This window comes from Eubalaena glacialis, chromosome 1 (genome assembly GCF_028564815.1).
Source record: "Eubalaena glacialis isolate mEubGla1 chromosome 1, mEubGla1.1.hap2.+ XY, whole genome shotgun sequence".
Classification (NCBI taxonomy): Eukaryota; Metazoa; Chordata; class Mammalia; order Artiodactyla; family Balaenidae; genus Eubalaena; species Eubalaena glacialis.
The window spans coordinates 85,180,407-85,201,176 of NC_083716.1; the positions used below are offsets into that span (position 1 = coordinate 85,180,407).

A 20,770-nucleotide genomic window follows, 5' to 3' on the forward strand; every position below is an offset into this window, starting at 1 on the left:
TATTGCATAGCTGATAAAAAGTGGAGCTGGGCTTCAAACTCTAAAGGTTGCTTTCTATATACTACAGTGTCCAGAGGACCATGAAAAAGCATCACGTAAGCCTGAAGCTCTCAGCTCTGTTCATCTTGGGGCAGGAAGCAGGGATGGCGTGTTTACAGGTTTGGAAATGAACATGAATGTGGCAGAGGGAAAACAATACTTAGTGAAAACTTTTAAATGGAGATCCTTTCAGATGGGGAATAAGAAGAGAGAAGGTTAAAAACTTTAACCTATATGCTCAACTGAGTTCCTTTTTTCTTAAAAGAATGCAGCTGCAATCCACCCTGAAATGAGAGCATGTGAGCTTAAGTAGGTGTGACTGAATCACCCGACTGTGGGCGCACAGGGTGTGGACATGGTGGTGGGGAAGTAGGTGATGCATCTGAAATTTAAAAAGTATTCAAACCTTCTAGGAAAAAAACCCCAGTCTTTTCCACAATGAAATATGCCTTTGGCATCAGCAAAATGGTCAATCAATATCATATTATTTACATGTCTTTGTCCTTCTATCTCCTCCACTGACCACGTGCACACATGCTTAAGGGGACAGGAAGAAGAAAGGAGAAATTAACATAACGACATAAGAAATGCCCCATCTCCTCCCACCCTGGTCTCGCTCATCAGTGTTGGTTTGGCTTTTCTCTACTCACTGCAAATCTGACAATGGAGTGCACCCCACTTCTCCCATTTTCATAAGAAGTCTAAGCATTTTTCCACGAGGCCTCTACTGTATTCACTTCTCAAATCAGAAATATAGATTGTTTCCAATCTGTAAGACAGTTCACTATAGGGACTTCCCTGGCTGTCCAGTGGTTAGGACTCTGGGCTTCCACTGCAGGGGACACAGATTCGATCCCTGGTCAGGGAACTAAGATCCCGCATGCCGCGTGGCAAAGCCAGGAAAAAAAAAAGATAGTTCACTATTTACCATAAAACAATCCCATCCCCACACATACAAATTGTGATATCTTGTTAAGAGCCATCACATATGTAAGAGATCAAAGGTTTTTTGTAAACTCTAAACAAAACATGTGATTTTTTTATGAGAAACTTGATAAACTTACTCTGTAATTTATGTGGAAGACTAAAAGTCCAGAAAGAGCTAAGTTAACTTTTAAAAAGTAGGAAGAGATTATTTGGCCTACCAAATATTATGATATACTACAAAACAATATCATAAAATAAGGAAAGTAAAATATAGAATATCTTTATTACTTAGCATAGGGAAAGACTTCCAAAGACTCAAAAAGCTCAACCTATAATGTTAAAAAAAAAAAAGGTGAATTTGATTACATAAAAACTAAGAATTTCTGTTAAATGAAAGTCACCACAGACAAAATAAACAGATTATGAATTGAAGGAAGATTCTGCAATGTCTATAACTGAAAGGGACTGGGAATTCCCTGGCAGTCCAGTGGTTAGGACTCTGCGCTTCCACTGCTGGGGGCCCAGGTTCGATTCCTGCTCAGGGAACTAAGATTCCACAAGCAGCACGGCACGGCCAAAGGAAAAAAAAAAAAAAAAGTGTAAGTGAAAGGGACTAACATCTATAATGTACCAGGAGCTCCTACAAATCAATAAGAAATCAAATACAAAAATGGGCAAAAGATGTGAATAAGCAAACCAAGCGAAGGAAAAACTGAATAATCAACAAGTATATGAAGAGATGCTCCAACTCATTAACTATCAAAGAGACAGGAATTAAAACAAGACAAAACCAATATATACACAATGGATAGGCAATAATTAGAAGACTGGATAATGCCAAAGAAAATCTGAACTCTTGCTTTTTGGAACACAGACAGATACAGCCATTGTGGAGAGCAGCCTAGCAGGAGTCAGTAAAATTAAGCATGAGGAAACCCCAACAATCTCACTCCTGGTATTTCCCAAACAAAGTCTCCATCGATCCATAGAGAACATATCAGAGGATGTTTATAGAAGTGCCAAGTTGCAGACAACCTTGGGAAATGGCAAAGTCAAATGTGCAAGATGCTCATGCGGAATACTACTGGGTGGTAGCCGGATCTACCTCTGTGTTGCCCTACTGTACGGACAGAATATTGAGGGAGAAAGTTAGAAATGACTAACTACCAGGTTTATATTTATATGAATTAAAAACACATACACAGACTAGAGTCTACAAGGAAATGTACAAATACGTGGAAATAAGTGAAACAGGAGCAAGAGAATTGTGAACAGAAAATAGAGGCAAAAGGGAACACATAATAAAACAAATACGAGTGGGAATTTTAAGGATTGAATACAAAACTCCTCTGCAACTGAGGTCCTTAAAAATCCAATGCATCTACATTTTCCACATGCTTATTTATCCTTTGGGGGATAATGTAAGATTTACGGTAAGAGAAACTAAAAGATCCTCCTCCCATATTTGTTAGCATAAGTGTTCACTGTTCTAATCTTTATGTGTTCCCCAAGACTTTCCAGTAGGGGATTATCTTTCACTGGCTTCTAATCACCATTGCTCCTCCAGAACCTTCTCATAAGAGTAAGTCGCCTTAACAATTCTCCTTTCCCTTGGCAGGGTGAGCATTTGTTGAAATGCTGCTCTTCCATAAACAACAAAAACAACAAAACAAACCTCTGGTATTTATCTGTATTCAGTTCATTAGGTCTAGAACATTCTGTACATTTTAGTCAGGTTCTAAACAGAGCAGATTCTCCCTAACATCTTTCACAGTAGAAGTTTTGCAGGTCCTTCATTTAACTGTCTAGTTACAACACTGTCTCAGAAATATTTTTAAGTTTAACATATATATGTATTATATAGATACGCAGTCCAGAAGAGAGAGTCCTTGTCTAGCGAGCCTAAGAGATCACAGTGTTTTTCCCAGTTTGAGAGGACCTAGCCAATGTATTTCGTTTATTTGGGTGATTTTTTTTCTACCATTAACGTTTTATTTCCCAGTAATAATACTGTGATTCATAATAAGTGTTCCAAAGAATAAACAAACATGGGTTAACTGGTTAAAACACCAATTAGATGTTGAGGTGCGTAAGTCAGATAGTATCACCTTTAAGAACCATCCTGAAGAATGACAAGATGAAGGCATAAACCAATAAACCCCTAATACACAGGATTTTAGGTAATAAATTAGTGTCAGGAACGCATTTCCTCTGGGGATAGAATGATCCCATGTAGCTGATTTATTTAGGACTCCCATATCCACTGCACTAACTGGGGAACACATAGAGCAAGGAAAAGAAGTTTTCATTTTCTGCATTGTAAACAAATGATCCCAACACATTCTCAGCAGTTTCCTAACTTTACTATATCAAAGACTATCTTACTGCTGCCCTATAAGTCCCTTGCAAGATACTTCATTTTTGAATCTCTAACGTCTAGGTTGCACCAACTTGCTACACTTTGTAGACATCTCTTTGCTTGTGCAATGTTCCATTTCTGAAATATACTATTTCCGCTTTGATTTTAATAAGACAGGGAAGAATGAGAATGAGAATCAGGTAACTGGCTGGTATCAATTCACTGGCTCATTTAGTCATTCTTTCATTAATCATTTAACAACTGAGTTCCAGATAACATACATAGCAAGGATGAAACTAAGCAATGTTTAGAAGCTGTAAACTTTTCTCACAAGAAGTATTTGCTAGCTCACCAGCCTCTTTCCTAAGGGGGTACAACCATGGTTTGAGGTCACGGACATTTAGGCTTAAGGCCTGACATCGAGATTCAAGAATTCCCAGTTCTTCATTAAAGAGCTTCACTAAGACTGGACACCAATAAGTAACTAAGTAAGGGTTTTTAGGAAGTTAAAACCTGATTCTCACCCCAACATACAGGCTGCCCACACAGAGAGAAGCTGTAGAAGTGAGCCTTGGGGTCAGGGAACTGAGCTAGATTCAAATACTCAACAATTTTCCTTTCATCTGCTGCACAAAGATCACTCAGTATTCCAACTATTCTAAATCTTTAGAGACATTTTGCTGCTGGTTAAGGGAAATCACATACCTCCTTTTTTAATTAAATGGGGAGGGGAAGGCCAGAAGTCATCAATAAGAGATATTGTTCAAATAAATAAATGACACCCCTGTGAGAGATATAGGTCTTACTTTACAGCAACAGTGATCAAATGTTTCTCAGTCATAGTTCCACTTGTTTCATGAACAATTCTAACGGTCCCATTTATCGGGACCTTACAATCTACAGGGTCACTAGCTCACCTCTGAAAAATTTCCCTGAGTTATGAATTCAGTCTTCACGCTCCTCCCTGAGCTGAACATTGTCATCTGTCATAGCATTGCTACTGTTCCGTCCTTATTACCGACTCTCTTGTTTCTTCATTTTCTACTTCATACCTCACATGTTTTTATGGATGTGTTTGTCCACAAATTACAATCAGGGACGGCGTTAAAGGCCCAGAGCTCATTTTAAAGCTGAAAATATATTCTGTTCTTGTGCTAAACTAGTTTTTTTTTCCCCCCTTCATTGTTGATGCCAGAGCCACCAACATCAAAATCACTCAGGATTATTACTCCACATCCCGACCTACTGTGTACCTGCTAATCTATTTTAACATAGTGATTTTATGCACACTGGAGTTTGCAGAACTACTGCTCTAACCCCGAAGTGGAAAATAAAACTTCAACGCAGCTTTATAGTTCTCTGGGCTCCCTTATCTCTCAGCGCCTGAACCTTCTTTGGCTTGGGTGCTCAGTAAACATATGCTGAATGAGAACGTTCAATCATGCAAAACTTCCATAGGGCCCTGCAGGAATATGCTACGTCAAACTGCAAAGTGTTGTTACCTTGACGTTCAGAATGTGTTTCGGGGGCACTGCGGGGAGGGGGTGTGCTCTACGGATTTGATGGTTTGTTCGCCTGGGGAGGAACGGGGAAGTGGGTGGAGGGAAGGAACGCAGCAAGAAAACGTGGGACCTCACGGCTCCTCCGCAAGTTCAAAGGCGCCGCCCGCCCACGGGGAAACCTAACCAGGTGTCTCCGGGTGGTGAGTGAACCACCCCAGGGATTAGGAGGCAATAAACCACCGAAGCGCGGAGAGCGGGTCGCAGCGTTACCGGATGGCGTCAGGTCGTGGAGCGCGGGGGACATGCTGCGGAGTCCTCTCCTCCTCGGGCCGGGGACGCGGCGGGGAAGACGCACCCTCCCTCCACACGTGACGGCCCAGAGCCACGCCAGCCAGCGCGGGGCCAGTGGTTCACAGAAGGCCGGAGTCTGGGGGACACTGAGGGAGGGGCCTCCCCTCAGGACCCGGGCGCGGCGCGGCGACGACAGGCGGACCCCTGGCCCAGACCACTGCTCAAGCACGTGCTTTCTTCTCGGCCACCTGGCCTGTCCTTGGCAAGGGCCTGGCGGCTAGACCCGCGCGACCGGAGGCTGGGTCGCCGGGAGGGCGCGGGATAGACCCGAAGAGGAGGACGACGTGGCGGCCGAGGCGCGGGCCGAGGCTCACAGTCCCCTAGGGGTTTGGGGCAACTCAGAATACAGTTAGTTTCTGCGCGCACTCCAGCCTCAGCGTGGGAGGACCCGCCCTTCAGGCCCGTGATTGGTCTGTAGGAGCTCGTCGCGGCTCTATGGGCTGCTAGATCTCAACCACTCACCTGAGGCTTTGCCCCAGGGGTTTCTGGGAGATGTAGTCCAGGGTCCCAGGTGCCCCTCTGAGGCTTTGCGCATCTCACCCCAGCGCCCGAAAGTGCGGCCGCAGGGGGTCTCCCCAAGTTTAAATCCTGGTGTGAAGTTGGCGCTGACCTCAACATGTTGTATGATGTCAAGAGCCCGGTACTTGGGAGTCTTGGAAGACCAGGTACGAGTCACTCTTTACTGTTGACTGGCGCGGGGCAAGATACTTAACCTCTTCGTCTCCACTCTACACTTTATAAAATAGTAAATGATAGGGTGGTGATAATTACTATTTTGTAAGGTTGTAGTAGGGATTAAATAAGATCGTGTGAACGCTCTGGGAAAACTATGAAGTACATATATGCGTGTTAATTGTCACTTACTGACAATAAACGTTTATTGAGCGCGCACTATGTGTCGGGCTTTGGGCTACACACTTGGAATGCAAAGACAGACAAGGTACATCACCCCCCCCCCACCTTTGTCTTAAGAGGAAGAACTCACAGTCTGGTTAAGACTAGTAATTGAACAGGGAAAAAATAAAATAAAAAGAATGACATACAGTGTGCCAAAGGAACTCAGAAACCCAAGGGTGTTGGGGGAAGGTTTTGAAGAAGATGCTGAGTTCTGAAGGAAAGGTGTGTGCCAGCTAAGACCATTCCAGTTGGGAGAAACTCCCAGCTAGAACACAGCACTTGAGAGGATTTGAAAATAAAAGACAGCTGTGTAAGGCTAAGCATGCTAGGAGGAAAAGCAAATGAATCTAGAAAAAATAAAAGAGACAAAATTATGAAGCCTACTAACTTTCAAAAAGAGCACAAATTTGCTTGCCCTTCTCATTTTGCTGTATGTAATTGTACCTCAATTGTTTAAATCTACAAAATTATAGTAATGTGTATAGCATCCTTACCAAAGACGGTCATACCTGGAGGGGGGAAAAATGGAGTGAGTGGGGAGAGAATGAAACAAGAGTGTGAGAGGGAGGGGATATCCCTGAATAGCTGAAGGTCTTGTTAAGATTGTAAGGGCTAGTTTTAAATTTTTCACCTATCTCTTCAAGTTTGTTGATGTCTCTCTTGAAAAGTAATCTTAAAGGCATCTAGTCATTTACTATCCCCTATCCTAGTAACAATTCCAGGTATTGTATATCAGTCTCTGTTGTTAGCAAGTCGTCAGAAGTTTACTTTCTCAGATAAAACTGACCAAATTCACCATTTTCTTAGTTGTAAAAGGGGAACACAATTTAAGGGAAAAATAATGTCTAAAGTGTCAGTGAATTCCTACTACAAAAACTCACACAACTTAAAAGTTCCAAGAATACTCGTGTGGGTTGAATTGTGTCCCCCCAGGAAGATATGTTGAGGTTAGTCCTAAACTCCCGTACTTTAGAATGTGAACAAATTTGGATATGGGGTGGTGGTTGATGTAATTAACATGAAATCATACAGGAGCAGAGTGGCCTCCTTACAGGAAAAGAAGAGAGATGCACAAGAAGCAAACAGTCATGTGACAGTGAAGGCAGAGATTGGTGTGATGCAGCTACAAACTGTGAAGTAAAATTCATAGTTTATGGCCAGACAAGAAAAATTTAAACATAAAAAATTCTTCTCTGCCCTTTGGCCTCCTCTTTCCCGCCACTGTGCATTGTGCATCTACATTATGCGTGGACCAAACCTTCTGCATCAGCAGGTTGCTGCTCAGCCATAAAGAGCAACATTGTCCCAGCACCAAGACAACTCCTTAAAAGATAACATTCCTTCTTGAGCTTGTAAGGGGTCACATGACCCACCACCTTGTACTTGCAGATCCGGATTATGTAAACTGTCAATAATAGGTCATTTGATGTACAGCACTCTGTCTCAAAAAACGTAGGTAACAGTGCCTTTACTTCTAACCGGCGGAACAGTTCTCAGAGCTTTCTGAGATGCTTTTCCCCGGTTATAATCCTCAAATTTGGCTCAAGTAAAATTTTCTGTTTCTTTCTTAGATCGACTAATTAATTTTTTGTCGAGAAAACCAAGGAATGCCAAGGATTGCCGGCAAACGTCAGAAGCTGGAAGAGACAAGGAAGGATTCTCCCCTGTAGGTAATTGTAAGAATTATTTTAAAACTTTCTCAGAAAATGCAATGTGTGGAGGGTTTTGTATTTTGGTTTTTGTTTTTTTCTTCTTTGATTTGGATTTTTTGGTTTCTGGAGGGGGGGTTAGTTGTTATTGTTTGGGGGGTTGGTTTTGTTTTGAATTTGTTTTGGTTTTTTTCTATTTTTTTTTCTTTTGGTTTTGCCTACGAGTAGTCAAATATTTTTGTTTAATAGACAGGAATCTGGTACTTAAGATGTTGAATTGAGAGCTAAACTTGATAATTGCTAATCTATCTGACTTATAAATGAGGTATAAGGAGGGGAAAGTGCTCTGACAAACACTTTTTAAAGTTCTGTCTTTGAATCCTGGATATTTGTGTCCTAAACATGGAGGGAAATCAGAAATAATTTTTATTTTATTTTATTTATTTATTTTTTAAAACCTACACTTCATTTAATATGGGTGCTATTTTTTTTTTTTAATATTTATTTATTTATTTATTTTTGCTGCATTTGGTCTTCATTCCTGTGTTTGGGCTCTCTCTAGCTGTGGTGAGCGGAGGTACTCTTCATTACGGTGCACAGGCTTCTCACTGCGGTGGCTTCTCCTGTTGCAGAGCACGGGCTCTAGGAGCACAGGCTTCAGTAGTTGTGGCGTGTGGGCTCAGTAGTTGTGGTGCACAGGCTTAGTTGCTCCACAGCATGTGGGATCTTCCCGGACCAGGGCTCGAACCCGTGTCCCCTGCATTGGCAGGCGGATTCTTAACCACTGCACCACCAGGGAAGTCCCAGAAATAATTTTTAAATGGAAAAGAGTACATGAAGAACGAATTCTTTTCTCCTAACCAAAAAGGAAACTGGTTAAAGTTCAGTGCGATCTAAACTAATCTAAAGTTCAGCAACTTAAACCAGTTAGTATTTTGCTTTGGTTTTCTTTTAAAATTTCAGTATACAGGTGATTTAAAAGAATTAAGTGAACTAGCCAGTATTGTTTTCTGGCTCAGACTGGAAGGTGAAGTGCAATTAAGATAATCAAGTTTTGGGGAATTCCCTGGCGGTCCAGTGGTTAAGACTTGGTGCTTTCACTGCCTTGGCCGGGGTTCAGTCCCTGACCAGGGAACTAAGGTTCTGCAAGTTGCGTGGCGTGGCAAAAAAAAAGAAAAAAAAAAGATAATCAAATTGAAACCTAGAAATTCTATGGTTTGGGGGACATAATCAAACTCATTAAAAGATAAGAGTTCTTGTTATACTGGCTTTTAAAGACCTAATTGTTGAAATCCTATGAATTGTTGGGGTATTTATTTATTTCACAAATATTTATTGACACTGTTATGTGCCGGGCATTGAAGCTAAAATAATGAGACAAAACAGATCCAGGTCCTGCAGCCTAGAGGGTATGACAAATGATAATCAAATATATCATTATAAAACAAGATTAGTGCCACGGAGGAGGATCTTTATAAGCTAGTTTCTGTTATCCTTGTTTACTGATGAGAAAACCAAAGTAAAGAGAGGTTGGCTGGTCAGAGTGCAAGAGTGCAACAGTGTTTACAATTCATTGGTCACAGACAGGTATAGATTTCTTTGTTCCTTCTCCACCCCCACTGCTTCACTTAACTAACCAAGAAGAAAAAGGGGAAAAAAAGGAAAGAGAGAAGTTAAACAACTTGCCCAAGGTCACATTTCTAAGAGGTGGTACAGCTGGGCCTCAATCCTGGGAAAACTGGTTTCAGCATTCCTCCTCTTTATCTGTAAGCCAGTACTTCCCCTTGAATAGCTGATGAAAGAGCCCTCTGGGCAGAAAAATGGACACACGGAATTGCTTGCAATTTCAATTGTTACTCAGATTCCCTGGCCTTAATTTACAGAATAACATGAGTTTATAAAATGTTGCCACGTCGTTAGAATTAAACAAGTGCTATCTTCATTCATGAAACCATGGAATTTTAAGTATACTACATTTTCAATGGGAGATATTCCTACTTGGCTTTTGGGAACAGATAAACCTTTAATGTTTAAAGGGTTCATGTTTAAAGGTCACCAAACATCATCCCCGGAGTGTTAGTACAAGACCTTCCTGAGCTCTGGTAGGCCAGGTGCCTTGCCTGCTCTTTTGCCTTGCTTACTTAAGTCTTTAAAGTCTTATTTTAGAACAGACTTTTTCTGGCTTGGTCCTAGCTATAGCTACAGCAACATTTAATACCTGGCACACGGTGGCATGTGAGGAAATAATGTTTGCAAGAATAAATTACTGGAGAAATACTGCAGTCATCATTTTCTGGACATCACCACTAGCTCAGCTTTCATAGCAGATGCTTTACTGGCAGAAAGAGAGATTTTTGTTTTATTTTGTCTTCACCAGGATGTAATTTGAAAGCTATAATCATTCTCTAAGATTGGAAATATGATTCCCTAATTAGCCAATGGTAAGATAAATCTCACTAAGGTTAACATTAAATAAAGCAAAATAATCCCCAGGCCAAGTGTAATTTGGTTAAAGGTATTAATCCTGGTGAAGAAACACCTGTCTGTCAGCAAATGTGGGGTTTGGGGCCGAGTACTGGTTAGGATTGGAGGCATAGACTAGGGAACTCGGGAATGTTCACCTGGTTGCTGGGATCTTTAACCCTGTTCCTGAGATGAAAGTGCAGCTGGTATCTATAATGAAGATTGCATACCTCAGGTTGTCCTGGTTTGATAGCACTAGTCTTCAAAGGCATTCAACTATTGCCTGGGTCTTTATAGAAAGCTAGTCTTTCTCTGGTGACAGACAACCATGTTGGTATTGCTCTTCACATTTAAAGTGGAAAAATACTATACCTGGTGTATGATTAAGAATAGCCACGTATAAGTATCATGTACTTCTAAAACTATGTGAGGTAGCTTTTACCCTTGGCTAGCGAGTTGGTATTAAGAACCTTAATATAAGGGTTCTTATTATAAAACCATCAATTTGGATGTTGCACAGAAATGAACTATAGCCTGAAAACGTTAAAATTAAATAATGTATTTTTCTTCAAGTAAATATTTAATCACCAATTATTCTATTTGTCAAACATTATTAAGGTACATTGCAGGATTAGTTCTGCAGTGTGTTCAATCTTGGAATTTTTGTTATTAGGAATTAAATTAATTTCAAAGAAACTGAAGCCTATAGCCTTGTTCAGATTATCAAAATATATAATTAATATTGACAGCAGAACTTTAGAAAATTCAATAAAACAAGTGCCAATTAAATGCCTGAAGTGGATAAGCACCATGTCGGGTGCTTTGGGGAATATAAAGATGTTCAAAATAAGATTCCTTCCCCAAAGACCCTTCAAGACAAATTATGAATGAATAAGACAAAGCAGATCATAATAAATGGAATAACGGAAATACAAATGAAAAGCTACTGACTAGGAAAAAGGAAGTAAAGTTCATTCAAAATATGAAGAACTGAGAAAGATTCATGGAAGGAGGTGAGTTTGGACTACAAAAAATGGTGCTATGGGCTGAATGTTTGTGTTCAGATTCATATGTTGAAATCCTAATGCCCAATGTGATGGTATTAGGAGATGGGGCTTTGGGAAGTGGCTAGGTCATCAGGATGGAACCCTCAGGAATGGAATTTGGGGTCTTATAGGAGAGGCCCAGCAGGGCTCCCTTGTCCCTTCTGCCGTGTGAGGATATAAAGGGAAGTCTGCAACCAGGAACAGGGTTCTCATCTGATCATGCTGACACCATGATCTTGAACTTCTCAGCCTCCAGAACTGTGAGAAGAAATATCTGTTGTTAATAAGCTACATAGCCCGTGGTATTTTGTTAGAGCAGCCCAAATGGACTAAGACAAATGGGTAGGAAGGAAAAGGGTATTACTTGGCTGCAAGTAATTTTTTGAAGAAGGGCACATAGATAATAGACGTTCTAAACTCTGCCATATGTAAAATGTCTTTCTACTGTTCATTTACATGCACAACTGGCTGCCTATGAAATTCTTGATACACAACCTTTTCCCCTCAAAGCTGATTGCTGCGTTGTCTTCTTTTTTTTTTAACAGCTTTATTGAAATATAATTCACATATCATGCAGTTCACCTATTTAAGGCATATAATTAAGTGGATTTTGGTGGTATTGGTATAGCTTTTGGAGGAACTTCAAACTGTTTTCCATAGTGGCTGCAGCATTTTACGTTTCTACCAGCAATATACAAGGGTTCTAATTTCTCTGTATCCTTGCCAACACTGGTTATTTTTCATTTTATTGTTAATAGCCATCCTAATAGGAGTAAAATGGTATCTCATTGTGGTTTTGATTTGCATTTCCCTAATGATTAGTGACGTTAAACAACTTTTCATGTGTTTATTGGCCATTTGTATATCTTCTTTGGAAAAATATCTACTTAAATTCTTTGCCCATTTTTGAATTGGGTTGTTTATTTTTTGTTGTTGTATTGTGTAAATTATTTGTGTATTCTGGTTATTAATCCCTTATCAGATACATGATTTGTGAATATTTTCTCCCATTCTGTGGGTTGTCTTCTCACTGTCTTGATAGTGTCCTTTAATGCATAAAAGCTTTTAATTTTGTTGAAGTCCAGTTTATCTACTTTTTTTATTACTTGTGCTTTTGGTGTCATATCTAGGTGGTTGCTAAATCCAGTGCGATGAAAGTTTTCCCCTGTGTTTTCTTCTAAGATTTTTAGAGTTTTAGCTATTAAGTTTAGGTTTTTGATCCATTTTTAGTTAATTTTTGTGCAGGGTGTAACATAAATGTCCAAATTTATTCTTTTGCATGTGGAATCCAAATTTTCCCAGCACTATTTGTTGAAAGGACTGTCCTTTCCACATTGAATTATTCCTCAGTTCTCTATTCCATTGGCCTATATGTCTGTTCTTGTGCCAGTACCACACTGTTTAGCTTTGTAGTAAGTTTTGAAATCAGGAAGTGTGTGTCCTTCAACTTTGTGCTTTTTTTTTCTAAGAAAGTTTTGGCTATTTGGGGTTCTTTGAGAGTTCATATGAATTTTAGGGTGACTCTTTCTGTTTCTGTAAAAAAAAAAAAATGCCATTCGAATTTTGATACGGATTGCATTGAATCTATAGATTGCCTTGGGTAACATTGACATCACACAATATTCCAGGTCATGAACATGAGATTTATTTGGTCTTCCTTAATTTCTTTTAGCAATGTTTTGTAGTTTTCAGTGTGCAAGTCTTTTACCTCCTTGGTTAAATCTATTCCTAAGTATTTTATTCCTTTTAATGAAGTTGTAAATGGAATTACTTCATAAGTTCCATTTCAGATTGTTAATTGCAAGTGTGTAGAAATACAACATCAACACTTCAAAATCAGTTGTATCTGCAACCTTGCTGAATTCATTTATTTGCTCTAACAATGTTTTTGTGGATTCATTAGGATTTTCTACATCCAAAATCATATCATCTGTAGAACAGAGATAATTTCACTTTCTTTCCAATTTGAATGTCTTTTATTTCTTTTTCTTGCCTAATTGTTCTGGCTACAACTTCCAATTCTTTGTTTAATAGAAGTGGTGAAAGAAGGCATCCTTGTCTTGTTCTTGATCTTAGAGGAAAAGCTTTCAGTCTTTTATTGTTGAGTATATTAGCTATGTGTTTTTCATTTCATATGGGCTTTATCATATTAAGGAAGTTTCCTTCTATTCCTAGTTTATTGAATGTTTTTATCATGCAAAGGTGTTGCATATTATCATATTCTTTTTCTGGGTAATTTCAAATGTCTTATCTTCAAGGTTGCTGATCCTTTCCTCTGTCGGCTCAAATCTATTAAATCCCTCTAGTGAGTTTTTCAATTCAGTTATTGTGCTTTTCAACACTAGAATTTCAGTGTGGTTCTTTTTGATCATTTCTATATCTTTATTGATACCCTCCTTTTATTCATACACCATTTTCCTGATTTCCTTTAGTTCCTCTGTCCATGGTTTCCTTTATCTCATTGAACATATTTAAGATAGTTGATTAAATGTCTTTGATTAATAATTCTAATATATGAATTACTCAGGGATGATTTTTGTCCAATTCTTTCCTTCCAATGAATGGATCATACTTTCCTGTTTCTTAGTATGTTTTGTAATTTTTTTGTTGAGAACTGAACATTCTGAGTATAATGTTTTGGTAATTCTGGAAATCTAGTTCTCCAACTCCACAGGGATTGCTAGTTTTTGCTTGTTGAGGTCTACAGCCATGTGAATTTTCCAAACTAATTTTGCAAAGTTTGTATTCCTTATTAGGTATGATCACTGAAGTTTCTCTTCCATTGTCTCTGAGGTCAGTCTTTGACCTTACAAAGATTTCCTTAAATGTCTGGCTCCCACAAGGGGAAAAATAGATCCTGTTTCTTTAAATCCCCTCCTTGCTGGGAAGTCTTTCCTTAAAAGTCCAGTGTCCAATGAGATTATGGAATTGAAGTTCTTTATCCCCAGTAGACTGCAAGGTCTTTTTTTTTTTTTAATTTATTTTATTTATTTTTGGCTGCATTGGGTCTTTGTTGCTGCACGTGGGCTTTCTCTAGCTGCGGCAAGCAGGGGCTACTCTTCGTTGTGGTTCACAGGCTTCTCCTTCCGGTGGCTTCTTTTGTTGCAGAGCACGGGCTCTAGGCACGCGGGCTTCAGTAGTTGTGGCACGGGGCTAAGTAGTTGTGGCTCGTGGGCTCTAGAGCACTGGCTCAGTAGTTGTGGCGCACGGGCTTAGTTGCTCCACGGCATGTGGGATCTTCCTGGCCCAGGGATCTAACCCGTGTCCCCTGCATTGGCAGGTGGATTCTTAACCACTGCGCCACCAGGGAAGCCCAGACTGCAAGTTCTTTAAAGACAGGGACCATGCCTTATTTATCCTTGGATCCCCACTCTTTATCACAGTGCCTGCATACAGCAGGAGCTCAGTAAATCTTTGTTGAATAAATGATAATGTCTCAATTCCTAAGGTTTTTGTTTTTTTTTTTGTCAAGGGACATATGGCCTCAGTCAGTGCTTGCACCTGCTTCACGCCAGTGCCCACCACTGGCCAAAGCTTGTCTGTCTCTTTCTACCCCAGGGCTTAGGTCCCCAGAAATTTCCCAGGGACCGTGGCCCCTGGGTGAGGGCTGTCTGCAGGGCAGCTCACTGGCAGAATAGACATTATGGATACTCCTGAGCTTGCTGCCAGCTTTCTCAAGGTTGATCTCGGCCAGATAAGAGGAGGGCTGGTTGGTACATGAAGGAGGTGCTTGATGAAAATGTTTGATAGGAGGACTGGTCTGACAGTGAGCGGTGTGCAGGTGGAGTGACCGGGAGAGAGTCAAAGACCAACACCCACCTTCCACCCCCATAGAGAGCTGAGGCGGTTTTACGACAGAATATTCTTTCATGCATGGTAATAACAATCATTCCAAGATCCACGGAAGAATGCGAAGACATGATTTTGAGGAGGCTGTTGCAATAGTCCAAATAGGAGATAAGGGCCTGGCCTAAGGCAGAGGCAGAAGAACAGAGACACCTCAGATGGGTCTTCTGATCCTAAATTGAAACCACTCAGTTTAGTGTCCCTGCCTAGTTTTATCTTCTGTGCCTGAACGTGAACTAGATTGACACAGACTCCTTTTGAAAGTTGATATTAACTAACATTGGATGTCCCTCTTATTTACTGAAATTCTCTCTTTTTTGGCTGCACCACAGCTTGTGAGATCTTAGTTCCCCGACCAGGGATCGAACCTGGGCCCCTGGCAGTGAAAGCGCCAAGTCCTAACCACTGGATGGCCAGGGAATTCCCCTGAAATCTTCTCTCTTTAAACTGATATGTCCCAAAACGTGGTTAACAAGAGAATTTTAGGTATGTGAAAGAACATTCCTTCTTTTGATAGATAGGACAGACAAGGAAGAGTTGACAAGGGCCAGCACTGCCCAGGCTACACTCCTGAGGTCTGCTGTCGGATTTGCTTGACCTCACAAACCCCAGCTGCCTGTCAAGACTCCACCCCAGAGCCTTCCATAGTTATCAAGAGTAAGTGGGGCAATGAACAGTTAGTTTATGATAACCATTTGGGGGTTGCCAGATGTTGGAAGAAGAGGCAATAAACATATAATTCCATAGCAACAGCTTGGTGTCCACACAGCTCCCCACTGAAAAGAAATGCAGTGGTTGTAAAACGAATGAATGAATGAATGCGTTGAATTTGGTACAAAATGTCATTATCTCTCATTATCAAAACTCATACAAAGATACGTTGAGAGATTAAAAAAGAAATGGAAGTGAAAATGTTTAGTACAATCTAAAATATCCTAAATGTAGCTATACAACCAGGTCAGGAAGCTGTCAAGGTTAATACCATATTATTTAGGGTAAAGCTAAGCTGTTGTAACAGAGATTCTAAATATAATAGCAAAACATACACAAGTTTCTTTCTCCACATGGCAGCCCATGTCACTGGGGCCATCTGTCAAACAGGAACCCAGATTTCTTCTAACCTGTAGCTGTGCCATCCCTTCGACTTACCAACTATGAATGATGCCTACTATTTTTCCCTTAAAGACTCCTTATTTAGTCCAATATACTCAGGAAGAGTTAGGGGAAATTAATTTGAACACACCTTTGACAATTCCTTTTTTAAGTAAAATGTTTTTATATTATCATGTGCTTTAATTATATTTTCATCAAAATACTGGAGCCACAGATTTACAATAGATAATTGAAAAAATGGAAAACGTCCCCCATGTAGCCTAATTACCCAAGTCAGGCTAAATGATTAACTAAATCAGCCTTACTTTCCGTTGTTAAATAATAATAATAATAATAATAATAATCTGACTTCATTTTCAATTCAAATAAACTCTTAACACATTTTGAGGAATAGTATAAAAACCAGAGAAATAAATATTGCAACAAACCTTGTAAAGGCAGTTAAAATGCCATGTGCTAACAGAATTAAAATTTTCATTATGTAAATTTTTCTCATTTATTTATGCAGTGTAATATGTACCTACACTTTTAAGTTATTCGTGAAGCAAGGGAGATGCTAAAAGGAGTGGCACTCCTTTGATAAGTGTGTGTGCTTATGTTTATGTGTACTGAAGTCGTGTTTGGGAATAATTAAATAAAAATCATGTATAAAATTAGGAAATAATTCCATTAATATCCTTAGACATTCTGATCAAACTCTTTCAAAGTATTTAATGAAAGAGTAAAGTATAAACTGCCAAAAATTAATTGCTCTGGTATCTAGCATGAATTTTATTTTTTGGCTAACATGAAATAGTACATACTGAATATTTTATAAGATGAAGCAATTTCAAGATTGTCACGGGAAAATGTTGTATGCTTGGATGACTGTGTTTTAAGTGCGTTTTTGTATAATACACATCAAATCTAAAAGAAATCATGTAAACAATTACCACAGGTTTTATCTAGTGAAATTTGAAAACTGTGGTTGTCTCAGAAAGCATTCCTATTACCGGCCTGTGCTGCCTTCTTTATTCAGTGGTGTTTTTCTGATTGGCTAACTCATTCTAAGGATTATTCTTTTTTTGTTTAATTTATTTTATTGAAGTATAGTTGATTCACAATGCTGTGTTAATTTCTACTGTACAGCAAAGTGACTCAGTTATACATATATACATTCTTTTTCATATTTTCCATTATGGTTTATCACAGGATATTGAATATAGTTCCCTTGTACAGTAGGACCTTGTTGCTTATCCATCCTGTACGTACTAGTTTGCATCTACTAATCCCAAATTCCCAATCCTTCCCTCCCCTCCCCCCCCCCCACCCTTGGCAACCACACGTCTGTTCTCTGTGTCTGTGAGTCTATTTCTGTTTTGTAGATAAATTCATTTGTGTCCTATTTTAGATTCCACATATAAGTGATATCATATGGCATTTGTCTTTCTCTTTCTGACTCACTTCGTTTAGTATGATAATCTCTAGGTCCATCCATGTTGCTGCAAATGGCATTATTTCATTCTTTTTTATGGCTGAGTAATATTCCATTGTATATATGTACCACATCTTCTTTATCCATTCATCTGTCAATGGACATTTAGGTTGTTTCCGTGTCTTGGCTATTGTGAATAGTGCTGCAATGAACCATTGGAGTGCGTGTATCTTTCCAAATTATAGTTTTCTCTGGATATATGCCCAGGAGTGGGATTGCAGGATCATATGGCAACTCTATTTTTAGTTTTCTGAGGAACCTCCATACTGTTCTCCATAGTGGCTGTACCAATTTACATTCCCGCCAACAGTGTAGGAGGGTTCCGGAGGGTTCCCATTTCTCCACACCCTCTCTAGCATTTGTTAACTGTAGACTTTTTAACGATAGCCATTCTGACCAGTGTGAGTTGGTACCTCATTGTAGTTTTGATTTCCATTTCTCTAATAATTAACAGTGTTGAGCATCTTTTCATGTGCCTATTGATGGCCAGGCATTTAAAACACTCTGATACTCACCGTGAAAGGAATGTGTGTGCTCAGGGCCTGGGGAAATCCAAATAAAATCTTCTAAGCTCAGCAGTTGTGGCTCGCGGGCTCTAGAGTGCAGGCTCAGTAGTTGTGGCACACAGGCTTAGTTGCTCCACGGCATGTGGGATCTTCCCCGACCAGGGCTTGAACCCGTGTCCCCTACATTGGCAGGCGGATTCTTAACCACTGCGCCACCAGGAAAGTCCCGTCATTGTAGTTTTGATTCACATTTCTCTAATAATTAGCAATGCTGAGCATCTTTTCATGTGCCTGTTGGCCATCTGTATGTCTTCTTTGGAGAAATGTCTACTTAGGTCTTTTGCCCATTTTTCAGTTGGGTTTTTTCTTTGTCCTAAGGATTATTCTTGAAAATAGTTGAAAAGAATTGCTCATGTTTAAATAGATGACAAAAAAAAAAAGCGCCATTTATTTCTTATGGATGCTCTGATTTGCCATCACTTCTGCCCATTTGTTTTACCAACAGGGAAGTCTGCAGTGCTGTGGAGATAACTTCGGAAAGACTTTAAGGTCCCAGGGAATCCTTGGCTAGGAATTCTCATTGACAAATCACAACCACCTCCAGCTCCCAGCTTAAAAAGAATGATGGTTTGTCAGTTGCTTAAGTATTGAGTTATTAAGATGAACCGGTTTGCAGGGCAGAAATACAGACACAGATGTAGAGAACAAACATGTGGACACCAAGGGGGGAAAGTGGTGGTGGTGGGATGAATTGGGAGATTGGGATTGACATGTATACACGGATGTGTATAAAATAGGTAATAAGAACCTGCTGTATAAAAAAATAAATAAAATTAAACTAAAAAAAAAAAGTATTGAGTTATTAATGAATGAATCCAAAAGGGAAAAAAAACATGTCTCCTTCTTTGCTGATTCCAGCTGAAATATGAGAACGCCTCACACAGGACAGTGCAATCACTGTGTAGGTTCCTGCATCTGAGAAAGTTCATGGACACAGACACACTCAATGTCTTCTTGTCAAATATTCCAGGGCAACTGTGGGCAAATCTTTGTCAGCTTGGTAACAGTTAGCTACTACTTCTTAAAATACAAGTTTCTGACTTTATATCATTTAGATTTATTTCTTTTCACTGAAAGTCTGTGGAGAGCTCATCTCCAGCTTATTTCACGAACATACACGAATAGGTACGTAGCAGGAAAGAATATGAAGCCAAGTATACCCATCTGAAATTCAGCCATTGCCAAGCATTTGTATATTACCAACCAGATGGTACAGGGGTTGGCCTGGCCATTCATACGGCACTACCATTAACCTTTCCAGTAAGAGTTTCTCTAATTGTCCGAGACTTCCTAACCCCATATTACTAATGACCCTTTCCATTACCTCTAATCCAGTGGTTTTCAATTGAGAGTTATTAGAATCCTCCATGGAGCTTTTAAAAAATGCAGATGTCCAGGTCATAACCCAGACCTTCACAACTTGAAACTCTGGGGTTAGGGCTGGGTATGCATACATTTTCAAAATACCTACTGGGGACTCTGAAGTGATCTCCTGGGTAAAAATGTCTTCCTAATCCATTTAGTTTCCTAATCCATTTATCACTCACCTCTAACTGAGTCAAACCTTAATTCCTCATCTCAAATTTACCCTTTACCCAACAAGCCAGTCTCTAATAATTTAAGGGAGGCAAATACTAAACCAAATGAGAGTTTTTTAATGATGATGGAAATTTTACATGAGAAAAGTTTGTGGTTAACCAAAGAAGCTGGTTATTCTTTGAAATAATAAAAAACAGGGATTCCTTTTCTGTTACAAATTAAGTTTAATAATTCAGCTTCAGAAATAAAAATAACTTCTAAAATGAGAGTATAAACATGTTAAGTGTTTTCAGAGTTTATTTCCTTTTTTCATTTATTAGCAGATAGTATTGATCCATTCTCTTGCCTGAATGTTGTAAAGAAATTAAAGTTTTAGGTAGATGAACTACCTATACCTATCCTAAAACACCACAAATCCCCCTAGTAGCCTCAAAGGCAGAACAACTTCCCATTTTTTCCTTAATGTTTATGGCTGGAATATAGCACCTGCTCAAAGTAAAATAAGGAGTCACAGTTCATCTAAATGACACCCCAAAAGTGTTTGGCACTGAACTCAAGGACTTAGATATTTCAGGAATTTGTAAACTATCAACCATTTAATAAAATGAAGCAAATTAAATGAAATTTATAAAGGTTGAAGGTTCTAAGTCGGCCAATTGTGTAAAGGTATTAAGTTACCAGACAGTCATGAATGGAAAATATCACATTTCCAACTACTGGTGGAAATCTACAAAAATCTGAGGAAACAAACTGTAGGTAACACGTTACTGCTTTTCTAGTAACACTTTAATTGCTGTTTACAACTGTTTTTGTTTCTAATTCATGTCCTGATCATTAAGGACTCAGATATAAAAAGAATGCCTGCTTTATTCTCTACAAGCTGTCAACAAGATGGAAAAACTGGGGAGGTACAGCATACGGTAGCACAAGCAGGAAAATGAACGAACACTGACAGATCTAGCTGATGGTGGGAGCCACTGGCGTCTTCTGCATGGGGCT

At 39.5% G+C, this 20,770-nt stretch overlaps 1 protein-coding gene across 1 annotated transcript in view; it reads right to left on the minus strand.

The window, feature by feature from the left end:
* MTR (5-methyltetrahydrofolate-homocysteine methyltransferase) overlaps nt 1-5,491 on the minus strand; it is a 603,339-nt gene extending 597,848 nt beyond the window's left edge. The window contains exon 1 of the mRNA XM_061198341.1: nt 5,098-5,491. Within this exon, the coding sequence (XP_061054324.1) occupies nt 5,098-5,131 (34 nt within the window). The 5' untranslated portion in view covers nt 5,132-5,491. The remainder of the gene's footprint in view (nt 1-5,097) is intronic.
* Between the last annotated feature and the right edge of the window lie 15,279 nt (nt 5,492-20,770).